Source organism: Carcharodon carcharias, chromosome 9, assembly GCF_017639515.1.
Source record: "Carcharodon carcharias isolate sCarCar2 chromosome 9, sCarCar2.pri, whole genome shotgun sequence".
Taxonomy (NCBI): Eukaryota; Metazoa; Chordata; class Chondrichthyes; order Lamniformes; family Lamnidae; genus Carcharodon; species Carcharodon carcharias.
Genome location: NC_054475.1, coordinates 145,005,915 through 145,031,279, shown reverse-complemented (window position 1 = coordinate 145,031,279; position 25,365 = coordinate 145,005,915). Strand labels below are relative to the sequence as shown.

The 25,365-nt window shown below is 42.3% G+C and overlaps 1 protein-coding gene across 2 annotated transcripts in view; it reads right to left on the bottom strand.

The window, feature by feature from the left end:
• Positions 1 to 22,774, bottom strand: part of LOC121282643 (calpain-5-like) — a 171,609-nt gene extending 148,835 nt beyond the window's left edge. The window contains exons 1-2 of one of the 2 annotated variants that reach the window (XM_041196462.1): positions 22,671 to 22,774; positions 22,284 to 22,462 (exon numbers count right to left, since the gene is read on the bottom strand). In XM_041196462.1, the coding sequence (XP_041052396.1) occupies positions 22,284 to 22,448 (165 nt within the window). In that variant the 5' untranslated portion in view covers positions 22,449 to 22,462; positions 22,671 to 22,774. The remainder of the gene's footprint in view (positions 1 to 22,283; positions 22,463 to 22,670) is intronic. The other variant, XM_041196463.1, reaches the window with a different exon arrangement.
• Positions 22,775 to 25,365: the final 2,591 nt, after the last annotated feature.

Sequence of the window (25,365 nt, the reverse complement as noted above, 5' to 3'; positions counted from 1 at the left end):
ATTCCATTTCCCAGTACTAACATTACTGTCTTGATGAATACTTGAAAAAAAGAAAGGCCAAAATGTGATGGCAGTAATAGGAAATATTACAGCAGTCATAAAGACAAAAGCTGTGATTATAGCGCTCCCGGGAAAACTCAAAAGAACAGACTATTGTACACATAGGATTGTGTTCAAGGCTAAATTCCTAATTCATGATGTCCATGGGGCAGAACACAAAATGTGATAATACGGGATATTCAACACAAAAAGACATCCCTCCAGCTGCCTTTAACCAGCAGTTTTGGACCATAAAAACATAGTAAGAAGGAGTCAATGATAATCATGGAACTATTTTTCTTAACATCTTGGAATTATGAAACTATGCAGTAGATTACACTTATCCCATTTAAAAATTATCATGCAAACACACGTAGGCTAACCTGGTAGGCAGTGACCTGCTCGTGAGCCCCCCTTAAATTGATGTGGTGCTGTCTGGGAAGCCTGGTGCTAATGACTGCGAGTGCTGCCCGAGGCAAGGTAGGCAAACAAACCTTGAAGTCCTGAGTGAAGTGCAGCCCGCCAGGTACATGTCTTATATATGCTGTTGTAAAACAAATTGGTGTGTTTTCCCGCTGACATGGGTGGACGATCTAGCGGGTTGGGGGTTACGATTCCGGTGGGCTGGCCTAATAATGATATGCAGGTGTATTACAAAGTGGTTCCCAACGTCCAATGGTGGGAAACGCGACCTACCATCAGTGGGCTGAGCAGATGATCGCAAACTGCTTTCACACCGTCATAAAACCAATCGTGCCATATTGTCCGTTCGTGGCACCGAACACGTCTGACGCCAGCGAGCACAGAAAATCCTGACCAAAATGTTTATTGGCGTGAGGACCATATTATCGGAGTCAATTGGCTAGATAACAAGTCTAATTGACCCTTAATTATTCATTTAAATATGGCAGGCATGTTGCCGATCTGGGTACACACCCACCATTTTAAGGGAACGAGCTCAGAGGTGGGCAGGAGGATGGCAGAATGCCCACCACCATTTTACATGCCTCCACTGCAGGAAACATGACCACTGGGGTCAAGTAAAATTCAGCCCACTGAGTGTGAGCTGCCAGTCTGCTTTGAGACTGCCTCCAAGACCTCACCAAACAAGTGGCTGGGAAATCTGGTGCAGCTACCACCCTTAAAGAGTTACAGCTGTCATTTCCTTGGTAGCAGGAGTCTCACAGCAGCAAGTGCACATTGCTGGAAAGCAAGGGCAAGTCACCCACAAATAACTGCAGCAGTCAGTGACTATGGAGCTGCTCATTCAAGAAGTGGGCCAAAGAATGATGCCAGTTTGACTCTGAATGCAGGACATTATATCAATATTTTGAGCGTCCATCACCCATTCATTCTGAAAAAAGCCATCCCTACAGGACAACCATTCGGACTAAACAGGTCAATACAATGTTCCACGTTCATTGATGAGGAAGATGTTTAGCATGTCATGGACAGAATGTATATGTTATCTTATTGCCTGTGATCAGTATGTTTTGTTTAAAGGAGGTGTGTCTTTTCTTACCCTTGGAGTGTGTTTAATAATATTTCAGCAACAAGCTTTTGTGAATTTAAAAAAGGCTATTTATTCTCACACGTTTAACCTGAATAAAGGTGATATCACACATTCTCCCATGCTTAGACTTACACACAAAAAGGTGCGATACAGATAAAGGTAATGCACTTTTACAATTTATAGTCATCTCAGTCTCTGAGTTACAATCTTCAGTCTCCTGCCTGGCAGGCCAGGTTTCTTGAGTGAAGTTGGCGCTTTAAAGTTGAAGTGAAGATCTTGTAAAAGGAGGGATCCTCAGCAGGCTGTGAGGTTTCTTATACTCAAATTTCTGGGAGGTTAGTTTTCAGGTGAACTTTAAACTAGAACAAGTTATGTACTTTGGCTGCCAGATGTCACACAGCTTTTAAAGAAAATCATGCTTTGCTTTCTGATAATTCTAAGTTGTGCATGATCAAGAATGAACATCAAGCTACCTGTTAGTAAAAAAGGACAGCTGATCATTTATGACATACCAGATGTTTCCAAGTTTGATTCACAGAATGGTTGAACTGATGGTGTTCAGGGCTTCTGCGGTTCTAACTCCAAACAGCTTCTAGCTCTTCCTTGAAGCAGCACAAGAAAACATGCCTGCCTCCCATGTGATTTTTCACAAGTCCAAAGTCTTTTCCAAATACGGGGGTGGTGTTCATGTTGATTCACATCCAGTGTTGTGGGTTAACAATTCTGACGGTTTGAAACAGTCAATGTCTTGTTTTTGAATGTCCCATTTAATTTGATAATATCCTTTTGATTGGTTTCAGGGAAAGGCATTGATTTACATCAGTCCGTGATGTCCCTTTGTTCCCTCATGAGACAAGCAAGTGGCTCTAAACCACAAAAGAAGTCAGGTGACCCTCCGGTGGCTTCTTTATCCAGCCATTTTGTCCAGTTTTTTTAAAATATAAAATTTGGTCTGAAGTTCAGAATAGAACATGCTGACACTGAGTATGACAGGCAGCATTAGAAAATCTGCCTAGGTAAAACTACTAACCATTTGCCTATAGCAAGCAGATGTGCAAACATTGTGTGCCATGAACAGTGTCCTCTTGATCTACACCTTGACTAAGACAACATCCAAGATACTCAGTTAACCTTCTGGCATCTTAGCTACTCATGCATTTTTAAACTACAACTGGCCAAACCTTCAAGCTACAGCTTAAAACTGCAAGTATTATCATATTAGCATTTGTAAATATGTGCCTAGAACTCAAGCTCTGAACAAAACCTAGACTCCAGATGCATATTTGTTTATTCATGTACCTTCTTTAACTCAGCTAGATACTAGGGTCTAGGACTAGCATTTGGATATTATTTGGTGATTTTTAAACTTTTAGCAACTCAATGCTACATTTCATGGACAAGTCAGTGATTAACAAAGAAGAAAACCCAAATGCGAGAAGGACATTGGCTCTTAAGTCCTTGAATCCCTTTGTATGGTCCTTTCTCCAATATCTAGGACTAGTGAGCAAAGACAAAGTGAGGATGGATGAATTCATGCACATCCCCAAAATTAGGACTAGTTGTCTCTTTATTTTTCTTCATTCAATCACTCACTAACCTTGCAGTTCATCACCAATTGACTATGTGAACAATGCTTATAGAGATATCATGCAATCACTATTCCAACGTATGCTCATTTTCTGCTCCTATGGATTAGTTCCCAAAAACGAATTAATGCGTCACATAAATGGAACAAGCTCATAACTGACAGCACTCTGCATCATTCACCCAATCCGTCTCATACACCAGCACACAGGTAGATACGTGCTGGGAAATTAGAAGTGGGTGCACAGGATAAAGCACAACGACTCTAATAATTTGCATTTGTATAGCATCTTTAAAGTAGTGAAATGTTTCACGGTGCTTCACAGGAGCATTATCAGACAAAATTTGACACCAAGCCAAAAAGATCCTTTTCTCAAAGCAATCTTGATAACTTCTAATTGTTGGGCAACAAATCAACACAGAACTGTCCCGGTAGACCGATCGTGTCAGCTTGCTCCTGCCCCACAGAACTCATTTCTCGTTACCTTGACTCCCTTCTCTCTCCCCTTGTCCAGTCCCTCCCCACCTACATCTGTGATTCCTCTGACACCTTACGTCACATCAACAATTTCCAGTTCCCTGGCCCCAACCGCTTCCTCTTCACCATGGACGTCCAATCCCTCTACACCTCCATCCCCCACCAGGATGGTCTGAGGGCCCTTAGCTTCTTCCTCGAACAGAGGCCCGAACAATCCCCATCCACCACTACTCTCCTCCGTCTGGCTGAACTTGTTCTCACACTGAACAATTTCTCCTTCAACTCCTCTCACTTCCTCCAAATAAAAGGTGTGGCTATGGGTACGCGCATGGGCCCCAGCTATGCCTGTCTCTTTATGGGGTATGTGGAACATTCCTTGTTCCAGTCCTACTCCGGCCCCCTTCCACAACTCTTTCTCCGGTACATCGATGATTACTTCGGTGCTGCTTCGTGCTCTTGTCAGGACTTGGAAAAATTTATTAATTTTGCTTCCAATCTCCACCCCTCCATCAATTTCACGTGGTCCATCTCTGACACTTCCCTTCCCTTCCTTGACCTCGCTGTCTCAATCTCTGGTGATAGACTGTCCACCAATATCCATTACAAGCCTACCGACTCCCACAGCTACCTTGACTCCAGCTCCTCACACCCTGCTTCCTGTAAGGACTCCATCCCATTCTCTCAGTTCCTTCGCCTCCGTCGCATCTGTTCCGATGATGCTACCTTCAAAAACAGTTCCTCTGACATGTCCTCCTTCTTCCTTAACCGAGGTTTTCCACCCACGGTCGTTGACAGGATCCTCAACCGTGACTGGCCCATCTCCCGCGCATCCACCCTCACGCCTTCTCCTCCCTCCCAGAAACATGATAGGGTCCCCCTTGTCCTCACTTATCACCCCACCAGCCTCCGCATTCAAAGGATCATCCTCCGCCATTTCCGCCAACTCCAGCATGATGCCACCACCAAACACATCTTCCCTTCACCCCCACTGTCGGCATTCCATAGGGATCGTTCCCTCCGGGACACCCTGGTCCACTCCTCCATCACCCCCTACTCCCCAACCCCCATCTATGGCACCACCCCATGCCCATGCAAAAGATGTAACACCTGCCCCTTCACTTCCACTCTCCTCACCGTCCAAGGGCCCAAACACTCCTTTCAAGTGAAGCAACATTTCACTTGCATTTCCCCCAACTTAGTCTACTGCATTCGTTGCTCCCAATGTGGTCTCCTCTACTTTGGAGAGACCAAACGTAAACTGGGCGACCGCTTTGCAGAACACCTGCGGTCTGTCCGCAAGAATGACCCAAACCTCATTGTCGCTTGCCATTTCAACACTCCACCCTGCTCTCTTGCCCACATGTCTGTCCTTGGCTTGCTGCATTGTTCCAGTAAAGCCCAATGCAAACTGGAGGAACAACACCTCATCTTCCGACTAGGCACTTTACAGCCTTCCGGACTGAATATTGAATTCAACAACTTTAGGTCTTGACCTCCCCCCTCCATCCCCACCCCCTTTCTGTTTCTTCCCCCTTCCTTTTGTTTTTTTCCAATAAATTAGATAGATTTTTCTTTTTCCCACCTATTTCCATTATTTTTAAATATTTTTAAATCTTTTATGCTCCCCCCACCGCCAATAGAGCTATACTTTGAGTGCCCTACCATCCATTCTTAATTAGCACATTCGTTTAGATAATATCACCAACTTCGACACCTATGTGTTCTTTTGTTCTGCTGTCTGTGACATCTTTTGGTGATCTGCTTCTATCACTGCTTTTGCCTACAACCACACCACCCCCCTCCACTTCTCTCCCCCCACCCAACCCCACCCCCCCACCACCTTAAACCAACTTATATTTCACCCCTTCTTGGGATTCGCCTAGTTCTGTCGAAGGGTCATGAGGACTCGAAACGTCAACTCTTTTCTTCTCCGCCGATGCTGCCAGACCTGCTGAGTTTTTCCAGGTAATTCTGTTTTTGAAATCAATCTATTTAATGGGAGGCAAGGGGCATTTTAACTTCCAGGCCTCAATTAAATATACCGGACCTGACTCCCACCAAATCAAGTGTCAATGACATCAGGCTGATGAGCAGAAGTCAGATGTGCATGGAAGAGAGACACAGATGTGGACCTCAAGACAGTGGTTCCAGCAGTCAGGTTAGTGTTGGGGAAGAGTAGACGATATGTGGTTACCCATATCAGTGAGGCATGTTTGGGATCTTCCCTCATGCCTACAAGACTATGTACACTGCAAGTATTGTATTGCACCAACACAATAGTTCATTAAAACACTTTATTCAAAGGTATAATAGTTGAACATAACAGGATAATTTTTTTTCTCCAAACAGAGAGATTTGGAGTTATTCTGAAACCCCACAGGGCTCTGACCTTCAGTTCCTACTCTAAGTATACTGGACCCTCCCTTTTGTGGAAAATGCCAATAACTATATTCTTAGAATTAGATTTTCTTGCCAAGGTTGAAATCTTGACTTTTCAGTGTGATTAATGGAAAATACACATTGTGTAAAATGAATGACATTTAGGCACTTATTGGTGATATTCTAAACTGAACATTCCCAAAATCATCAACAACAATCCAATTATCCTTGTATTTTTAAACAAATTTTAACTTATTTTTACTAATTTCAATATTTCAGTTTTTTGTATGGGTTAACAGTGTTCCTCTTTCTTGCTTCTCATGGACAATGTACTGTTAGCACCATAATAAGGCCCAAGCTGTCTTTCCTACGTGCACAATTTCCAGCAAGGGTTGCTAAATAATGATAGGAAAGGAAATAGTAATCATTAGGACCAAGCTGAGGAGAATTTTTTTTTTACACGGAGGGTTGTGAGTCTTTGAAATTCTCTACCCCAAAGGACTCTGGAAGCTCAGTTACTGGGTACGGTTAAAGTAGGGATTGGCAGATTTCTAAATACCCAGTGACATAAAAGGGTATGGCGATAATGTGGGAAAAAGGCATTGAAGCGGATGATCAGCCGTGATTATGTTGAATGATGGAACCGGCTTGATGGGCTGAATGGCCAGCTCCTGCTCCCATGTTCTTATGCTGATCTTCATCACTTTTATCTACCTGATGTCAATCAGTAAAATTTATTTAATGTATTTATTTAATCACAGACTCTGCTACATATTAATTTCCAATGTCTTTCGATTGCCATCTTGAAGCTTCAGAAATTTGGGATCAGTTGCCTCTTAATGCTGTTGATTTCTAGTCACTCCTCACTACTTATTTTGTTAAAGGAGAGCACATGACTATTGAAGAAAGGGCTCTTCCCTTGCCGAATTTTCTCTCCTGCTCTTCTAAAGATGATGACATGTGAGGTACAAGTCCACATGCGCTGGCATTGCTCCTCACCAAAGTAGTCATCCATCCTGTGTGAACGTGAATACTGAGTGTTGTCAGGCTGTTAATTTGTAGGGGGTATCACAACACAGCCCAGTACACCTGACAGCCACACAAATGAGCACTGGATAGTAATCACTAACAGGGACCTTGGCTGTTGTTTCCTTCCCTAAACCAAGTGTGTTAGAACCAATTAAACAGCCCTGTAAAGTGCTGTAAAAGGGATCAGTTAATTCGATACAGAACATGGATACAAAAGAGTTGTATTAATCCACTGGTTTACAAGTAATTATTTTTGAAGAGCAGCAACTGTTATTCATGGAAAATTCAACAGGTCGTTGTACAACAGCAATGTCCCAGCTAGCTAGGGAATCTGTTCTTAGTTAGGACAGCAAGAGAATTCTCCACTCTTAGTGCCAGGGGGTCTTTAACATCCACCTGGAACATGACGACAGGTAGATAAGACCTCAATATAAAAACAAAAATAAAAACAAAAAACTGCGGATGCTGGAAATCCAAAACAAAAACAGAATTACCTGGAAAACCTCAGCAGGTCTGGCAGCATCGGCGGAGAAGAAAAGAGTTGACGTTTCGAGTCATTATGACCCTTCCACAGAACTAGGGGAATCCAAGGAAGGGGTGAAATATAAGCTGGTTTAAGGTGTGTGGTGGGGGGGTGGGGTGGGGTTGGGTGGGGAGAGAGAAGTGGAGGGGGGTGGTGTGGTTGTAGGGACAAGCAAGCAGTGATAGAAGCAGATCATCAAAAGATGTCACAGGCAACAGAACAGAAGAACACATAGGTGTTGAAGTTGGTGATATTATCTAAACGAATGTGCTAATTAAGAATGGACGGTAGGGCACTCAAGGTATAGCTCTAGTGGGGGTAGGGGGAGCATAAAAGATTTAAAAATATTTAAAAATAATGGAAATAGGTGGGAAAAGAAAAATCTATATAATTTATTGGAAAAAACAAAAGGAAGGGGGAAGAAACAGAAAAGGGGTGGGGATGGAGGAGGGAGTTCAAGACCTAAAGTTGTTGAATTCAATATTCAGTCTGGAAGGCTGTAAAGTGCCTAGTCGAAAGATGAGGTGTTGTTCCTCCAGTCTGCGTTGGGCTTCACTGGAACAATGCAGCAAGCCAAGGACAGACATGTAGGCAAGAGAGCAGGGTGGAGTGTTAAAATGGCAAGCGACAGGGAGGTTTGGGTCATTCTTGCGGACAGACCGCAGGTGTTCTGCAAAGCGGTTGCCCAGTTTATGTTTGGTCTCTCCAATGTAGAGGAAACCACATTGGGAGCAACGAATACAGTAGACTAAGTTGGGGGAAATGCAAGTGAAATGCTGCTTCACTTGAAAGGAGTGTTTGGGCCCTTGGACGGTGAGGAGAGAGGAAGTGAAGGGGCAGGTGTTACATCTTTTGCGTGGGCATGAGGTAGTGCCATAGGAGGGGGTTGAGGAGTAGGGGGTGATGGAGGAGTGGACCAGGGTGTCCCGGAGGGAACGATCACTACGGAATGCCGACAGTGGGGGTGAAGGGAAGATGTGTTTGGTGGTGGCATCATGCTGGAGTTGGCGGAAATGGCGGAGGATGATCCTTTGAATGCGGAGGCTGGTGGGGTGATAAGTGAGGACAAGGGGTCCCTATCATGTTTCTGGGAAGGAGGAGAAGGCGTAAGGGCGGATGCGCGGGAGATGGGCCGGACACGGTTAAGGGCCCTGTCAACGACCGTGGATGGAACACCTCGGTTAAGGAAGAAGGAGGACATGTCAGAGGAACTGTTTTTGAAGGCAGCATCATCGGAACAGATGCGACGGAGGCGAAGGAACTGAGAAAATGGGATGGAGTCCTTACAGGAAGCGGGGTGTGAGGAGCTGTAGTCGAGGTTGCTGTGGGAGTCAGTAGGCTTGTAATGGATATTGGTGGACAGCCTATCACCAGAGATTGAGACAGAGAGGTCAAGGAAGGGAAGGGAAGTGTCAGAGATGGACCACGTGAAATTGATGGAGGGGTGGAGATTGGAAGCAAAATTAATAAATTTTTCCCAAGTCCCGATGACAGCATGAAGCAGCACCAAAGTAATCATCGATGTACCGGAGAAAGAGTTGTGGAAGGGGGCCGGAGTAGGACTGGAACAAGGAATGTTCCGCATACCCCATAAAGAGACAGGCATAACTGGGGCCCATGTGGGTACCCATAGCCACACCTTTTATTTGGAGGAAGTGAGAGGAGTTGAAGGAGAAATTGTTCGGTGTGAGAACAAGTTCAGCCAGATGGAGGAGAATAGTGGTGGATGGGGATTGTTCGGGCCTCTGTTCGAGGAAGAAGCTAAGGGCCCTCAGACCATCCTGGTGGGGGATGGAGGTGCAGAGGGATTGGACGTCCATGGTGAAGAGGAAGCGGTTGGGGACAGGGAACTGGAAATTGTTGATGTGACGTAAGGTGTCAGAGGAATCACGGATGTAGGTGGGAAGGGACTGGACAAGGGGAGAGAGAAGGGAGTCAAGATAACGAGAAATGAGTTCTGTGGCGCAGTAGCAAGCTGGGATGATCAGTCTACCGGGACAGTTCTGTTTGTGGATTTTGGGTAGGAGGTAGAAGCAGGCCATCCGAGGTTGGGCATCTCTCCCCCCACCCAACACCCCCCACCCCCCCCACACCACCCCCCCCACCCACACACCCACACACACAAACACACACAAACACACACACACACACACACACACACACACACACACACACACACACACACACACACACACACACACACCTTAAACCAACTTATATTTCACCCCTTCCTTGGATTCACCTAGTTCTGTTGAAGGGTCATGAGGACTCGAAACGTCAAGTCTTTTCTTCTCCGCCGATGCTGCCAGACCTGCTGAGTTTTTCCAGGTAATTCTAGATAAGACCTCAGTTTACCATCTGATCCAAATCATGGATCTAAAGAATTGAATTTAAGTTCAGGGATTGTGACTATGGATCGTAAAATTACAAATGTTACTCCTTTATCTAAGAAAAGGAGGGAGCAATAAGACAAATTAGTACAATTCTGTTAGTTTAACATCAGCTGTGAGGCATTTAATGCAATCTATCACTGATTATAACATGAAGGTTACATTGAAGTTTCTAATATACTTTGAGCAATAATGAGACCAACAAATATGGAATTGGGAGAACATGGGAAATGTGTGGATCGTCTACTTGCAGACTCACTCTATTTTACTCACCCATGGCAAATACAATGAGAGAATGAAGGAAAATATTTAGCAACCATTCAGACTGGAGTTTGAAAAGACAGCCAACAAGCAACGCTCTCTGGAAATCTGAAAAGCATGTTCTTCAATTGAAAACATATGTGATTTTTAATATTCTCCATCATTTCCTCCATCTCTTCCTCCAACCCATACAGTTCCACAGCATAGTATTCAGATAGAAGTCACATGTCAGATGAACATTCTCCTTTCTATGTTGATAAAGCAAGCCCTTTCTGATCTAAGAAGGAAATTTAAGCTCCTGCTGATTTTGAGCTATGCCTAATTGTACTCAGGATAGGCATTTGACCCTGTTTGTGTCTTTGAGCTGTTATATCCACATAATTCTCCCTTTGTGTTCCAATTGTACACAAAGCCCTTTCAGAATATACTGTTATTTTAATCATTTTATACTGAATGCTAATGTTTTACATGAATACTCTATAAACATAGGCTCTTCAGGGTGAATTTAAGTCCTGAATTGTTTTGAGGCTGGTTGTAACAGCACAAACACAGTCATGTGATGCCATTCACATCTGTAAAGTATTCCCTGGGCATGTGTTATTTTGAGTAATTGATGCAGCTTACTTCCTCTCTCTGTTAGTTAAAAAGTACTCTGGGAAAGGACTGCTAATTGGACTGGATCTTTATTAGTCCCAATTCCATCAGAACAGATTTTCTACTCTGTCCTGAGTAGGTCATTCATTTATTTATCCAGGATGCAAGATCTCTGAATACTGATTACAAACTTCTATAAATTAGTTCTACAGCAAAGTTGAATTTTTGTAAAATTTTTCATATAACCAGAAATACCGGTGTGCGAAACAAAAACAAACCTGCCTATGATTTGAGGAAATTTTGCTTTGTTAATAAAACTAGGTTTAAAATAAAAAAATTGCTCTTATGAAGTAGCTTTCATAAATTTAGAATATCATAAAGTCCTTTAGAATTAATTTACTAGTTGATTACCAATTGAAGGGGGGTCCTCATGTAGGAGGATGCTGCAGCCAATTTGCACATAGCAAGGTGCCACAAGCATAAAATAGATTGGTTGGGAGATGAATGTTGGTCAGGAGACCAAGTGAATCCCTTCTTCAAATAGTCCACCAGTGGGAACTTTTACATCCAACCCAGCAGGCAGGTGGAGACTTAGGGCTGAATTTTCCCCTCGTCGTGTGGGGTGGGGGTGGGGGATGTTGAAGGGCGGGTGTGCACACAAGCGTGCTTCCGATCAGCACCCCCGATCGGAGGCACGGTGCCATTTTACGTCGCCCGCCCAGCGTGACATCCGCAAGGAAGTGCTATGCACTCCCTGTGCAGGCAGTGGGGGGGAATCCCAAAATCGAGAGTGTGCTCTTTCGCGCATGCGCACAAAAGAGAGCACTCATCTCCCTGAGGCTAAGTGCTGCCTCAGGGAGAACGGCTGTAAATGTCAAAAACCTTAAAATAGAAAAAATAACATTTCCCTAACATGCCCCCTCATGTTACAATGTCACTTGAGTTGGGACATGTCCATAATTTTCAAAAAATCTTTCTTAAAATTTTTTAAAAGCTACATGAAACCTCATCCTGCCGGTAGATGAGGTTTCAAGCTTTTTCTAGTTGGCACCGGAGCTCCTGGCCTGGCTGCCAGTCTTAAGGTTGGACAGGCAGGTCCTTTAATTACATAGTTGACAGGTCAGCGGGCACGCAGCTGATTTGGCTTCCTGACAATTTAAATGGGGCACGGTGACGTCAGGAGCCCCCCCCCGCCGACGTCACCATGCATCATTTTACACGTCGGCGAGTGGGCCCCGCCCCCGCTCGCCAACGCCATAAAACGCTGCCCTTAGTTTAGCATTTCATCCAAAAGATGGCACTGTCTAACGGTACAGCATTCCCTCAGTACTGCTGTTAGCTTAGTTACTGCATCAGTGTGGCTCAGTTTGTAGCATTCTCACCCCTGAGTAAGAAGGTGGAGACCCCATCGCCTTCCTGCTTTTTCTCAGTTAAGCCGAGGGTGGGAAGGCTCTTGGACAGCTTCCTCCCTGGATGCTAATTGAGGTGCTTAAGCAGGCAATTAATGCAAATTGGTAGCAAGTGGGGGAGTTACCATGCAGGGAACCCAAAACCTAAACCATGTTGGGTTTGCTTGTGGGTTTTCCAGGGAGGGGGCCCTTGTTCAAAAGCACTCAGTGCCCACTTCAAATACCTCCCTCCACACCACTAACCAACAACCCCTACCATGTGACCCTCCCCATTCTACCCACTACCAGCTGTGGCCTGGGTCCCTTGGCAACCTTAGGCCTCTCCCTGGGTGCAACATTGGCAGCGTCCACCAGTTCCGGTGGACATGATGGGTAATGCAGAGCTGCTGGCTTCTACTTGGTTAACAGCTCTAGCTGGGCAGGGTTTTCCACCAGTGGAGTCCTAAATCCCCGGGAAAGCCTGACGCTGGCCAGGAAAGTGCTTGAAGGGCACTTTATTCCAGCAGCTCATCGCCAAAAGAGGCAATGTGGGGCTCACACCAGTTCTCTAGCCAGCGGCAACATTGAATTCTGCCCCAAGACTTGAGCAATTAAATTCAAAGCTGATATACAAGTGCAGTACTGAGGGAGTGCTGAACTGTCAGAGGTGCAATCTTTCAAATGATACATTAAACTGAAGCCCCCTCTGACCTCTCGGGTGAACGTAAAAGATCCCATGGCAATACTTCGCGAAGAAAAGCAGGGGCGTTCACCTCAGTGTTCTGGCTAATATTTATCCTTTAGTCAACTTAACAAAAACAGAGTGGCTAGTCATTCTCACATGGCTGTTTGTGAGATTTTGCTGTGTGCAAATTAGCTGCTGTGTTTTCTACATTGCAATAGCGCATACACTTCAAAAGTTTGCTGTAAAACACTTGGAAACATTCTAAGGTCATGAACATCACTACATAATTGCTAGTCTTTTTTAATAAGTCAGTAATTGAGCTTAATGTCTATGACACACTGAGAGGTGAGAGAAGTTCATCATACACCATCAGTAAATTTAGAGAAACTATGGCCAGGATTTTTTCTATGATGAGCAGACTGGGTGGGGGCAGATGGGGTGGTGGCGCGGAGCTGTTAGCCGCTCGCAATCAGCTGCACGCCGCCATTTTATGCAGGTGTGCCAATTAAAGTCCTCCCAGCGTAATATGCCACCAGTACTGGCGCTACCTGTGCAGGCACGGGGAGGAGGGAGAGTCGGGGCCAGCGCTCTTTCACGCATGCGCGAAAATGCGCAGAAATATCCCTGAGGCACGGAGCTGCCTCACGGAGATTGTTTTAATCTCTATTCAATTAAATAAATTATGTTAAAATTTATTTAAACATGTCCTCTCATGTGACTGCGCCACATGAGTGGGGACATGTTTTTATATTTCTGAAAATTTATTTGTTTATTTAACAAAAGCTTCAGAAAACCTCATCCTGCTCGGTGGATGAGGTTTCCTGAAAAACGTGAAGGCCGCTTGGGTTTTCCGCCTGGCCCCCGCCAACCTTAATGCTGGACAGGCAGCATTCTCAAGTGGCTCGATTGATTTCTTAATAGCCTTAATAGGCCGTTAACTTTTCAGCGGGCGCGCAGCAGACTCTGGCGCGCACCCGCCGAATGAAACATCGCGATGGCGCGCGATGACATCAGGATGCACGCCCGACATCATCGCGCACAATTTTACACGTTGGCGTGTCAGACCCGCCCCTGCACGCCGACCAGAAAATTGTGCCCTATGGTTTTGTGTTATTTTTATTAAGTACAAAAATTGTTAAAAATTTGAAAGATTAATTCTGAAAAAAGTAGAAACCTTCCTCATCCGCACATTCAGTCCTATACAACGCAACACAATGCAACGGCATGGCGTTACAGAAGACAAGGAATAGAGTTCAAATAAACATGTTTATACAAGGCACTCCTGCTTAGCTGCTGGCATGAGAAAAAGAATAGGGATTTGTAATAAACCAATGGTTAGATTCTTATTGGAAACCATGCAGTTCAAAAGTTCATGTATCGTTTGAGAGTTCAGGATCTCACACTCAGCTGGAGGCTGTTCAATGCTGCTCCCATTAGTTTCTGTTGGACAGAGTTGTACTTCCGGACCATGAGATGGAGAGTGTCACGTACCATCTGATTGACTCTGAAGCAATAGGTGGTGGTGGCTTTACCAAAAGCAACTCATTACATAATTTGAAACTGGAGGATCAAAATCAAAGGAAGAAAATAAAAGGGACACGAGAGAAAATAAAAGGGACACGAGAAAGTGGAACAGTGGCCTTGGCTCCCCCACCGGCTCTGGCACCATGTCGTGTGCTGCTGAAGCATTACGACCCAGGTTTGATCCATGCTCTGCATTGAATTTGCTGATTACAAATTAGCTGGGCTGCTAATTTGACCCCCAGCTATGCTATAGAGTGTGAAAAGTAAAATCAAGAGGATTCCTCGGTCTTACCTTGTCCAGAGGCCCCGATTAGGACATTTGTGCATCTAATTGTGATTCTAGTTTTTGTGAGTCCAGGCATTTAAGTGTCAGAAGGCATCAAATGTGAACCCAGTTTTGTCACAACACAATGATACTTTTCAATAGATGTCATCTGATGGCGATCAGCAACAGCAAACCTGGCCAATATCCACCTCCTTAATCCAGGAACTTTAAAAGCAAATGTGCAAATCTTTTACTGTCATTCCAGCTTCAGGGTTTGCACATATTTACCTGTTGAAGCATACGGGGAGCTATAATGAATATTCCGGTGACAATTAATTATCATGAGAGATTGGCTGCAAAGTAAAAATAACAGTATATAATCATTACAGTGCATGCTGGATATACAGATTAAAACCCGTCTATGGTAGTTGTATTTGTAAAGTAGAGTACCATTGCGGTTGATGAAGTTTAAATCAGGAATAGTGAAGTTATCATGTAAAACCCACATCCTGCACTTAAATGACACTTCAAAATTTTCTCAGGCCATTATTTTGATTAAAAAACTTACAAAAATCAGATGGTCCACTCAGACCGTGCAAGATCCTTATATATCCCTACCAGCCTTTAGTAGTTCTATTATGGCCACAACACTGGCATGTACTCAACAATGTGGAAAATTGCCTGGGTATGTCCTGTGCACAAAAAGCAGGACAAATCCAACTTGGTCAATTGTCACCTTATCAACCTATTCCCAATCATTAGCAAATAATGAATGGAGTTACCGACAGTGCTATCAAGTGGCATTGACTCACCAACAACATGTTCAGTTTGGGTTGTATGAGAAGTACTCAGCCCCAGGCCTGATTTCAGCTTTCATCCAAACATGGACATGAGTTGAAAGCTAGCAATGAGGTGAGAGTGCTTGCTCTTAACATCAAGGCAGCTTTCAATCATATGTGGCGCCTGGAGGAACCTTAGTAATACTGAAGTCAATGAAGTCAAATGGAAAATTCTTCAGTTTCTGGCGTGAAACCTGTCACAAAAGACAATGGCTGCAGTTGTTGAAGGCAAATTATTTAATCACAGGACATCATTTCAGGAATTCCTCATGACCTCATTCAAGGCTTTACTCAGCTGCTTTAGCAATGATCTCCCTGTTATTAGAAGGTGGGTGGGGGTGGTGGAGTAACAGTTGCACTGTGTTCAGCTCCATTCACAATTTGAGCTAAATAGTTTGTGTGCCAGCATTCAACAAAGCCTGGAGAACATGCAGGACTGGGCTGCTAAGTTGCACGTAGTATTTGCTTCACACTAGTGACAAGCAATGACCATCATGAACAAGAGAGACCTTAAACATCTCCCCTGGACATTTAAAAGCATTATTATTGTCTCCCCACCACCCACAAGGCACAAAGTTAGGAGCATGATGGAGGATTCTCCACTTGACTTGATGGGTGCAACTGCACTCAAGAACCTTAGCATTATCTCAATTTGCATCTCTTTCACTAGCCTAAGTATCCACCTACCCCATCACTGGCGTGCTGTGACTCTAGTGTAGCAACTTGGCAATGCTCTACAGCAGCACTTCCCAAACTTGCACCATCAACAAGGACAAAGGCAATAGATGCATGAAAACACCATCAACATCATGGTATTGATATCATCTCCTCACCATCACTGGGACAAAACTCTGTACCTAACAGTATTCTGTAACCATCACCACCACATGGACGGAAGCAATTCAAGAAAGTGACACACCACCTTCTTCTCAATGATAACTTAGATGTTGAACTTTCCAATGGCCCCCACACACCGAGGTAGACTGATGTGGCAATTTCTGCAGTCCATGCTAGTTGTACACCTACAATGTTGTTTTAGACTAAATGTGCACTTTTTGAAAAAACTTTCAGGTGGTATTTTCTGGCCCCACCCACCACCAGGATTGTCCAGTCCCGCCGAAAGACACTGGACTTTTGGCTGTGCCGCCGAATCTCCCGCCCATCACAACGGGGCCAGAAAATTGCGATCTTCGCTCCCATCAAACTTAATCTTAAGGGACCGATTTTAACTCTGTGCCAGTGGATGTGTTTTGAGGTGAGTTAAAATCTTGCCCTTTATTTGAAGGTTAAATTTAAAACACTGTAAATGATTGTGTTTTTAAAAAACACAATACAGCTGGTTTTAATTGTAACAAGGTCAGGGATGACACAAATGTTCCCCAGTGATTGACAAAAGCCCAGAAAGATCTGGGAGTCTAGGCTGAACTGCCAAGATGTGCACAGATGTGATTCTCGTTTGACTACCGACATCTTTTTACAGCTCTGAAAACATTGCAAACTATCATTTTTTTTACAAATCAGCCTTGTACAAATTTAGAATTCCACACAGAGGAATTATCCCAATGTGTCCTTCCATTGAACCAAACATGGAAGTGTGAAGTGGGCAGGAAAAGAAATGCACTTTGTCCCCAGGCAATATGACATTTAATAGATCTATTTATGTTGTGTTGCCTCAGAATAGGTAGAAAAAAGTATTGACGCATGCTGTCGTTTGTGGCCATTGGAAGATCTCCTGACCCAAAAATTCGAGACATAGAGAATAAGATGTAGAACTTTTTCAATATTTCAGATTATAAGTGTTACGCATTGGGTCTTTTTAACTCTTCTTACTACAAAGTATTACTGCCATCATAGTTTAGGTCACTCTCTCGAACAAACCTCAACTTCCTAAACTGCAATTGTGCCTATCCTTCTGTTATTTATCTGGGGAAATGCAAAGCAAACATTGCCTGCTATTGGGATTTAGCTACTGGATTCATCATCTGCCTCCATAAGTTTTCAATCGTATCTTCAAGAACAATACAGCAGCAGAAAAGACCTTGCTTTAACTTTCAAATATTAAGTGAATTATTCCCAAATCATGAATAAGCAAATAATCATTGCTACATTAAGATTATATGGTTAGATGGCAAAGTTTATTATGCAACACATGGAGCGAACAAAATACTAAAAGATCACACCATTAAGAATTAAGCTCACCCTTTTTTTAACATAACTTGAAAATGGTTGTTTTTCTCTTTAATTTGCCATTTCTAAAAAGGCTGAAAAAAATTCAATGTTTCTCATCTCTTTCAGAAGTTTCAAATTGGCCAGTTTGTTCTCTGAGGGTTTCAAATTGGAACTCTGCCTTCCTAGATTTCCAAACTGACTTTCTGATTTAAACAGAAAAGAGTTATTGAGACTTCCAGTTTATTGATTATCCCACTCCTTAGCTGAAGGAAAATCAAAATAAAAATTGAATCTAGCGCGCACCTATCATTTGAACCATTCTCCTCTAGCCTGTCATAACAAATTTTGGAGCATTTTATTGATATGGATTTAGTACAGGAATCTTAATTGTCATTCTTTTTGCAACAACCCACAATGACACCTGATAACCGCTGCATATATGACACATGTGGCAGAACCTGCCTCTCGCGGATTGGTCTCTCCAGCCATCAGCACAAGTTCACCATTATGAAGCTACCCCGTCCCTGACAGGTTTGAGTTGCTGCACGTACATCTTCTTACGTAGATGGAAAGATGCCCCGTGATGACACTTTTTGTAATAGAAGTGCTTATCTACTATGCTTGGATGTAAGGCACAGCAACAAAACCAAGACAAATAATGACCTTTTAAAAAGTATATTTGGTCTCAAGGCCCAAGGATTAAACATGAAAGAAGAAAATCAGACTATCTTGATCTGCGCTATATGTTAATTTAAATATGTCAGCTAATGAGGATCAGGCTTGATTGCAGTGCTGCTCCCACAAAGCTCAGTGGACTGCTGACACTCTCTCATATTGTGTACACATTAAGAATGGTAACTTGGGCAAGGTACCAGAGGGTGAGTGGCTTCCATTGAACTATATCACAGCACAACTGAGTGATTTCAATGAGGGATATGTAAGAGAAAAGAAATGTAAATATTTTTTCTTCTTTTAAACATTATTAAATGAGATACTTTGAGTAAAGCAGTGATGGACCTTTATGGTTGTGTCTGAGAAGTACCCTAATCTCATAATGGCGTTTCAACAAATAATGTGTTAACGCTGACTACATATACACACACACACACACACACACAGACACACACACACACATATATACATATATATATTTTAATTACTTTATAATTGATGTAACAGCACTCCTGATGCCCTCATAAGGCGAATTATGTTTAGAGCATAGAGACTTATGCAGTCAATAAGAGAAATCATAACTAAAATAACTCGGATTTATTCTTTCCTTTGGACAATGAGATGGCAAAAAGCTATCTGTTATCTTGAAGCCCCTTCAGTATAAATATGTAAGGAGTGGAAAAGTAGTTTGTATTAAGTATTCTTGTTGCTGGAGTTTGATATCCTTTGTTACGTGGAAGATTCAGTCAGGATTAGATTGAACATTTGTTAAAATGAGTAGTTTGTGAAAGCAAAGATTTTTGGAATTATGTATAATATTCCTTAGATTTTGAGATTGTTTAAAAATCAAATCCTAATTTTACTCCAACAGAGTGAGATGAAAATCTGCCTAATCTGTTAAAGAGCGTTGAACACACACGCCAGAGAAGTCAGTCAATTAATAAGCCTCTTCCCGTGACACTCCCTGGTAATTAATGACCTTTGTGACACAGCCTCTGAAAAACAAAGATAAAAACAAAAAAACTGCGGATGCTGGAAATCCAAAACAAAAACAGAATTACCTGGAAAAACTCAGCAGGTCTGGCAGCATCGGCGGAGAAGAAAAGAGTTGACGTTTCGAGTCCTCATGACCCTTCGACAGAACTTGAGTTCGAGTCCAGGAAAGAGCTGAAATATAAGCTGGTTTAAGGTGTGTGTGTGGGGGGCGGAGAGATAGAGAGACAGAGAGGTGGAGGGGGTTGGTGTGGTTGTAGCGACAAACAAGCAGTGATAGAAGCAGATCATCAAAAGATGTCAACAACAATAGTACAATAGAACACATAGGTGTTAAAGTTAAAGTTGGTGATATTATCTAAACGAATGTGCTAATTAAGAATGGATGGTAGGGCACTCAAGGTATAGCTCTAGTGGGTTTTTTTTTATATAATGGAAATAGGTGGGAAAAGGAAAATCTTTATAATTTATTGGAAAAAAAAAAAGAAGGGGGAAACAGAAAGGGGGTGGGGATGGGGGAGGGGACTCACGACCTAAAGTTGTTGAATTCAATATTCAGTCCGGAAGGCTGTAAAGTCCCTAGTCGGAAGATGAGGTGTTGTTCCTCCAGTTTGCGTTGGGCTTCACTGGAACAATGCAGCAAGCCAAGGACAGACATGTGGGCATTTTGCCCACATGTCTGTCCTTGGCTTGCTGCATTGTTCCAGTGAAGCCCAACGCAAACTGGAGGAACAACACCTCATCTTCCGACTAGGGACTTTACAGCCTTCCGGACTGAATATTGAATTCAACAACTTTAGGTCGTGAGTCCCCTCCCCCATCCCCACCCCCTTTCTGTTTCCCCCTTTTTTTTTTTCCCAATAAATTATAAAGATTTTCCTTTTCCCACCTATTTCCATTATATAAAAAAAAAATAAAAAAAAAACCCACTAGAGCTATACCTTGAGTGCCCTACCATCCATTCTTAATTAGCACATTCGTTTAGATAATATCACCAACTTTAACTTTAACACCTATGTGTTCTATTGTACTATTGTTGTTGACATCTTTTGATGATCTGCTTCTATCACTGCTTGTTTGTCGCTACAACCACACCAACCCCCTCCACCTCTCTGTCTCTCTATCTCTCCGCCCCCCACACACACACCTTAAACCAGCTTATATTTCAGCTCTTTCCTGGACTCGAACTCAAGTTCTGTCGAAGGGTCATGAGGACTCGAAACGTCAACTCTTTTCTTCTCCGCCGATGCTGCCAGACCTGCTGAGTTTTTCCAGGTAATTCTGTTTTTGTTCTGAAAAACAATGTTAATTAGTGAGCATCCGGAGTGACATTCGCTCTGGGGGGAAAGGTGCATCAATTAGCAGGACTCTTTCTAGAATAAAATATCAATTACAGACAATCTCTCTAGACTGCTTTGTCTCTCTAACAATCAGTTTGTCCCTCCATTGTATGAAGCTAATGAACATCAAAAACTCAATTCTGGATTGAAATTAAGGAAATGAATGCTGGTGGTAAATTATAATTTACATTTCAAGGTTTGTCCATCCAGATGCTTCTAGAAAGTGTCTGGATTCCCAAATCTGAGGTTCTGAGAAGTTAATCCAATCACTGCCTGCCTTCCGTGTAGATGTTACACACCCTAACTTAGGTATTTTACACATAATGATTTCCCCATATTGCACGAATGTCATGATGTAATAGGGAATTCTTTGGAAAATAGCAACAACGAGAATTCAGGTAAAAGGTTGTACCTGAAATAAAGACAGTATAACTCAAATTAACCTTAATCTGAACAAATCATTCCAATGCCAATATCAAGATCTGAATATTCCAAGTAATTCTGACCAATCTGTAGTACTGCTTTAGTATTGTCAAGAGTAGTCAATACTGTACAATGGACATACATGTGCACACACATATAAATATATGAATTTCAACACATTGAACACCTACTCTTGTACCTAAATAGACACAAAAGCACATGCACACATTCATATCTTAGGCATGCCACTGAACATAAAAATGATAAAGGTGCACATCATGCATTTCTAACTGGGAACATTTATCTTTATGCAATGGAATGCCTGGATCCCAAGGACAAGTGAATCTCACTGGAGTGTCCCAATCCGTGTCTTCAGACCCTACATCAGAAATACGTAAACATATCAGTGAACACTACGCATTTTGCATGGTTGAAACTCTGCAGTACAAATAGCCTACAATTCATTGTTGAGAACAAAATGTAAAGATAACAAAAAAAATAAGCATGGTAAATAAAGTGATAATACCATCATTATTCAAAAGATGAGCTTCCATTACAATGTGATCCAGTTATGTGTACACAGGTCAGTGGGTATATTTTAATTGGTTAACCTGGATTGCTGGTGATGGGGCTGAATGAATTAGGCAGAAATCAAAACTTGGTAACAATTTGCTTATATCAAGCATGTATTGATAAGTCTGCAGCTCTACTTAGGTTTGATCCCTGAAAACACAGTTGGGCTTCAGATCCAGCATCACTGCATTTTTTTCCCTTTTCTTAAAAAAAACCCTCTGGTTTTTTGCAATGTCAAGCAGGATGAGGCTTTGTTCGAACATCACAATGTGATCAACATCACATTAAACATAACAAAAACAGAATTACCTGGAAAAACTCAGCAGGTCTGGCAGCATCGGCGGAAAAGAAAAGAGTTGACGTTTCGAGTCCTCATGACCCTTCGACAGAACTAGGTGAATCCAAGGGAGGGTTGAAATATAAGCTGGTTTAAGGTGGTGGTGGGGTGGGGGGGTGGGGTTGGGTGGGGGGAGAGAAGTGGAGGGGGGTGGTGTACATTAAACATGTAGTTTTTGCCAGCATAAAACAGCAAAGAATTAAACTATGCCACACCACTATGTTTATGACAGACTGCCATTTCCTTTCAACCATGTCAGACATTAAACAGTGAACAAATTATTACCTGTGGCCGTTTCCACTCAATTGGTCCTGGAGGGGACTTGGAATAAAACAGCGACTCATTCGTAGCAGGAAAATGAGGGTCCTCAAACAATCGATGGTGCTGACGGCATTCTTTTTTTAAAGCTGAGTACTGCTGGCCTTTGTACAACTTTACTGATAGAAGCATCCTTCAGTTGAAAACTAAAATAGTAGCAATGATTACGTAAACTTTATTAGTACACTCAATGTTAAAGCTTGCCAAAGTATGTAAGAAATTGAAATATACATAAATATTTCCCACATGCCCCTTCTGTATTTAGATCTCTAACACGGCTGTAAGCAATTACCCTTATGCTGCGTAAATAATTCAATTGAGAACGTTTTCTGAGAAATCAAAAGCCACTCTTACCTACTGGGTTGTGTTTTTAAGTAAGCTGTCAGCTGGCTCATAACGAACTCTCCATCTGTCCTGCAAAGTTCTCTGCATTTTAACCTGCAAGTTTCCAGACTCTACCATTTCTGAAAGCTGAATAGGGAGTTTTCAAACTCATCAGCAGTCTCCCGTTAGCTAGAAAGGTTTGGTGGAGCCCTTTATTTTGTGAAGAAGCCAAATAAAAACAAACTTAAGTTTGTTTGTATTTTTCCTCCTCAGTTTCTATAAAATCCCTATTAAGCAGATTTTATTGCAAAACATCTTCTTTAGCAATGAAAGTTCATTGTTCTGAAATAATTATTTAATTTGAAGCGAAACTAAACAAAGTACAGCAGACAGTAATTGTTGCTGGCATTGTATTTGCGTAAAGGCTTTGCTATTACCACTGTTTAGTTCAGTTTAGTAATTCAATTTTGTACTGTGGTACAATCTCATTCATAAAACCTTCTACTTTACAAGCATCAAGGTGAACCAGTAGTAGTGCTGGTGGAGAAAGTATTCTTAAAGGACATTATCATCCTTTGAAGTTGCTGGACAATTTTTTTCAAATTTTCTCATCTGAACTTCGCATTAGCTATGGCTCATGGGTTTGATCAATCTCTTGTAATATACTCAAGAGACCATTCTTCATATTTACAACCAAGTAATGAATGGGATATCCATAATCAAAACCAATGTTCTAATCTGCCTTCCATACAGCAGCACAGATGACTATATAAAGAATAAGATCAACAGTATTGACTACTCTTGACAATATTAAATTAGTTGCCAGACACATTTGTCTTCAGAATACAAGCTTGAGATTTAGAGTTAGAAATTTGGTGTTGATAATAGAACGTTTAGCTATAAGAATTGGGTAAATTAATCTTCAGTAAATGAATGCGATTTAAAAAAAAATCCGTTTAGGGAAAAAAAATTGAGGCCTTCTGTAGAATCTTCTGGTATTTAAGGCTGCTTTTAAACAGCTCTGGATAATTTGGAACAAATTTACTATGATTTACTTTTGTTTTTATAGGACTTAACTAGTTAAGGTAAGACAGGGCTCTTTGGATAGCACATGTTAGAAAATTTATTAAAGAAAAGGTATAATTAACAACTTTGGACAGACTTTTACAACTTCAACTGGCTGTGCGGTCCATCAGTGTTGGTCACTCTTTTGCTCTCTCTCTCTCAATCTTCTGGTCTCAATCTTGAACTAGCTTGTGAAGATTAGCATGTAGTTAGTACTCTTGAGTCTTTAGAATCTTGATGAGCAAAGAAAAATTTTATCCCTTCAATGCACATCACGCCATGCCAGGGTCAGGCCATTGTGGACTTAAAAATTGGCTCCAAGCTGTCGTTAGGTAAATTTAATTGGTCATTAATTACATCTTCCAATTGATAATACCTGGTCCAATTGGACAACAGTGTATCATACATGCTAAACAATTGTTTCTTTACTCTTTTTTATTCATTCATGGGATGTGGGCTTTGCTGCCTGGGCCAGCAATTCTTGTCCATCCCTACTTGCCCTTGAGAAGGTGGTGGTGAGCTGCTTTCTTGAACCACTGCAGTCCACGTGGTGTATGTACACCCACAGTGCTGTTAGGAAGGGAGTTCCAGGATTTTGACCCAATGACAGTGAAAGAACAGCAATATATTTCCAAGTCAGGATTGTGAGTGACTTGAGGGGAACTTCCAGGTGGTGGTGTTCCCATCTTTCTGTTGCCCTTGTTCCTCTAGATGGTAGTGGTTGGAAGGTGTTGGCTAATCAGCCTTGGTGAATTCCTGCAGTGCATCTTGTAGATGGTACACACTGTTATTACTGTGCGTTGGTGTTGGAGGGAGTGAATGTTTGTGGATGTGATGCCAATCAAGTGGGCTGCTTTGTCCTGAATGTTGTCAAGCTTCTTGAATGTTGTTGGAGCTGCACTCATCCAAGCACATGGAGAATATTCCATCACACTCCTGACTTGTGCCTTGTAGATGGTGGACAGGCTTTGGGTGTCAGGAGGTGAGTTACTCATCACAGGATTTCTAGCCTCTGACTTCCCCTTGTAGCCACAGTATTTATATGGCTAGTCCAGTTCAGTTTCTGGTCAATGGTAACCCCTAGGATGTTGATATGGGAGATTCAGTGATGGGAATGTCATTAAATGTTAAGTGGTAATGATTAGATTCTCTTTTGTTGGACATGGTTATTCCCTAACACTTGTGTGGCTTTATCAGTCACACTTTCAGTGTTAATCTGATTGTGCACAATTCTCTTTTCATATCCATACCCTGCCAAGGCTATGATGTTCCATAGCTTATCAAAGCTCGAAAAGCCACCTCCATACCAATTAAGGGCTTCTCCATGCAAAATAATCTGCACACTAATCAGTTTCCCACTAGAGGCAGGTTTCTCACTGGAAAATAAATCAGGTTCTTATTCCCCACTTCCCTGGCAAAAATCATGCCTTTCTCGGCTTAGTGAAAGCAGTTGGTTTGCCTACCTATTGCAAACTGCCTTTCTCCATTTTATCAATGGCTAGTATTGTTCTGAATTTCCCTTACTGGTCCATCCTTAACTCTAAGTGTCATCATTAAGACATTCCCCTACCAGTGTCTTCCTTAGGTTAAAATTAAGACTGATTGTGACATTTTCTATTCTAAATCATTCTCCCAGCATCTGAAAACTGTGCCAGTCATT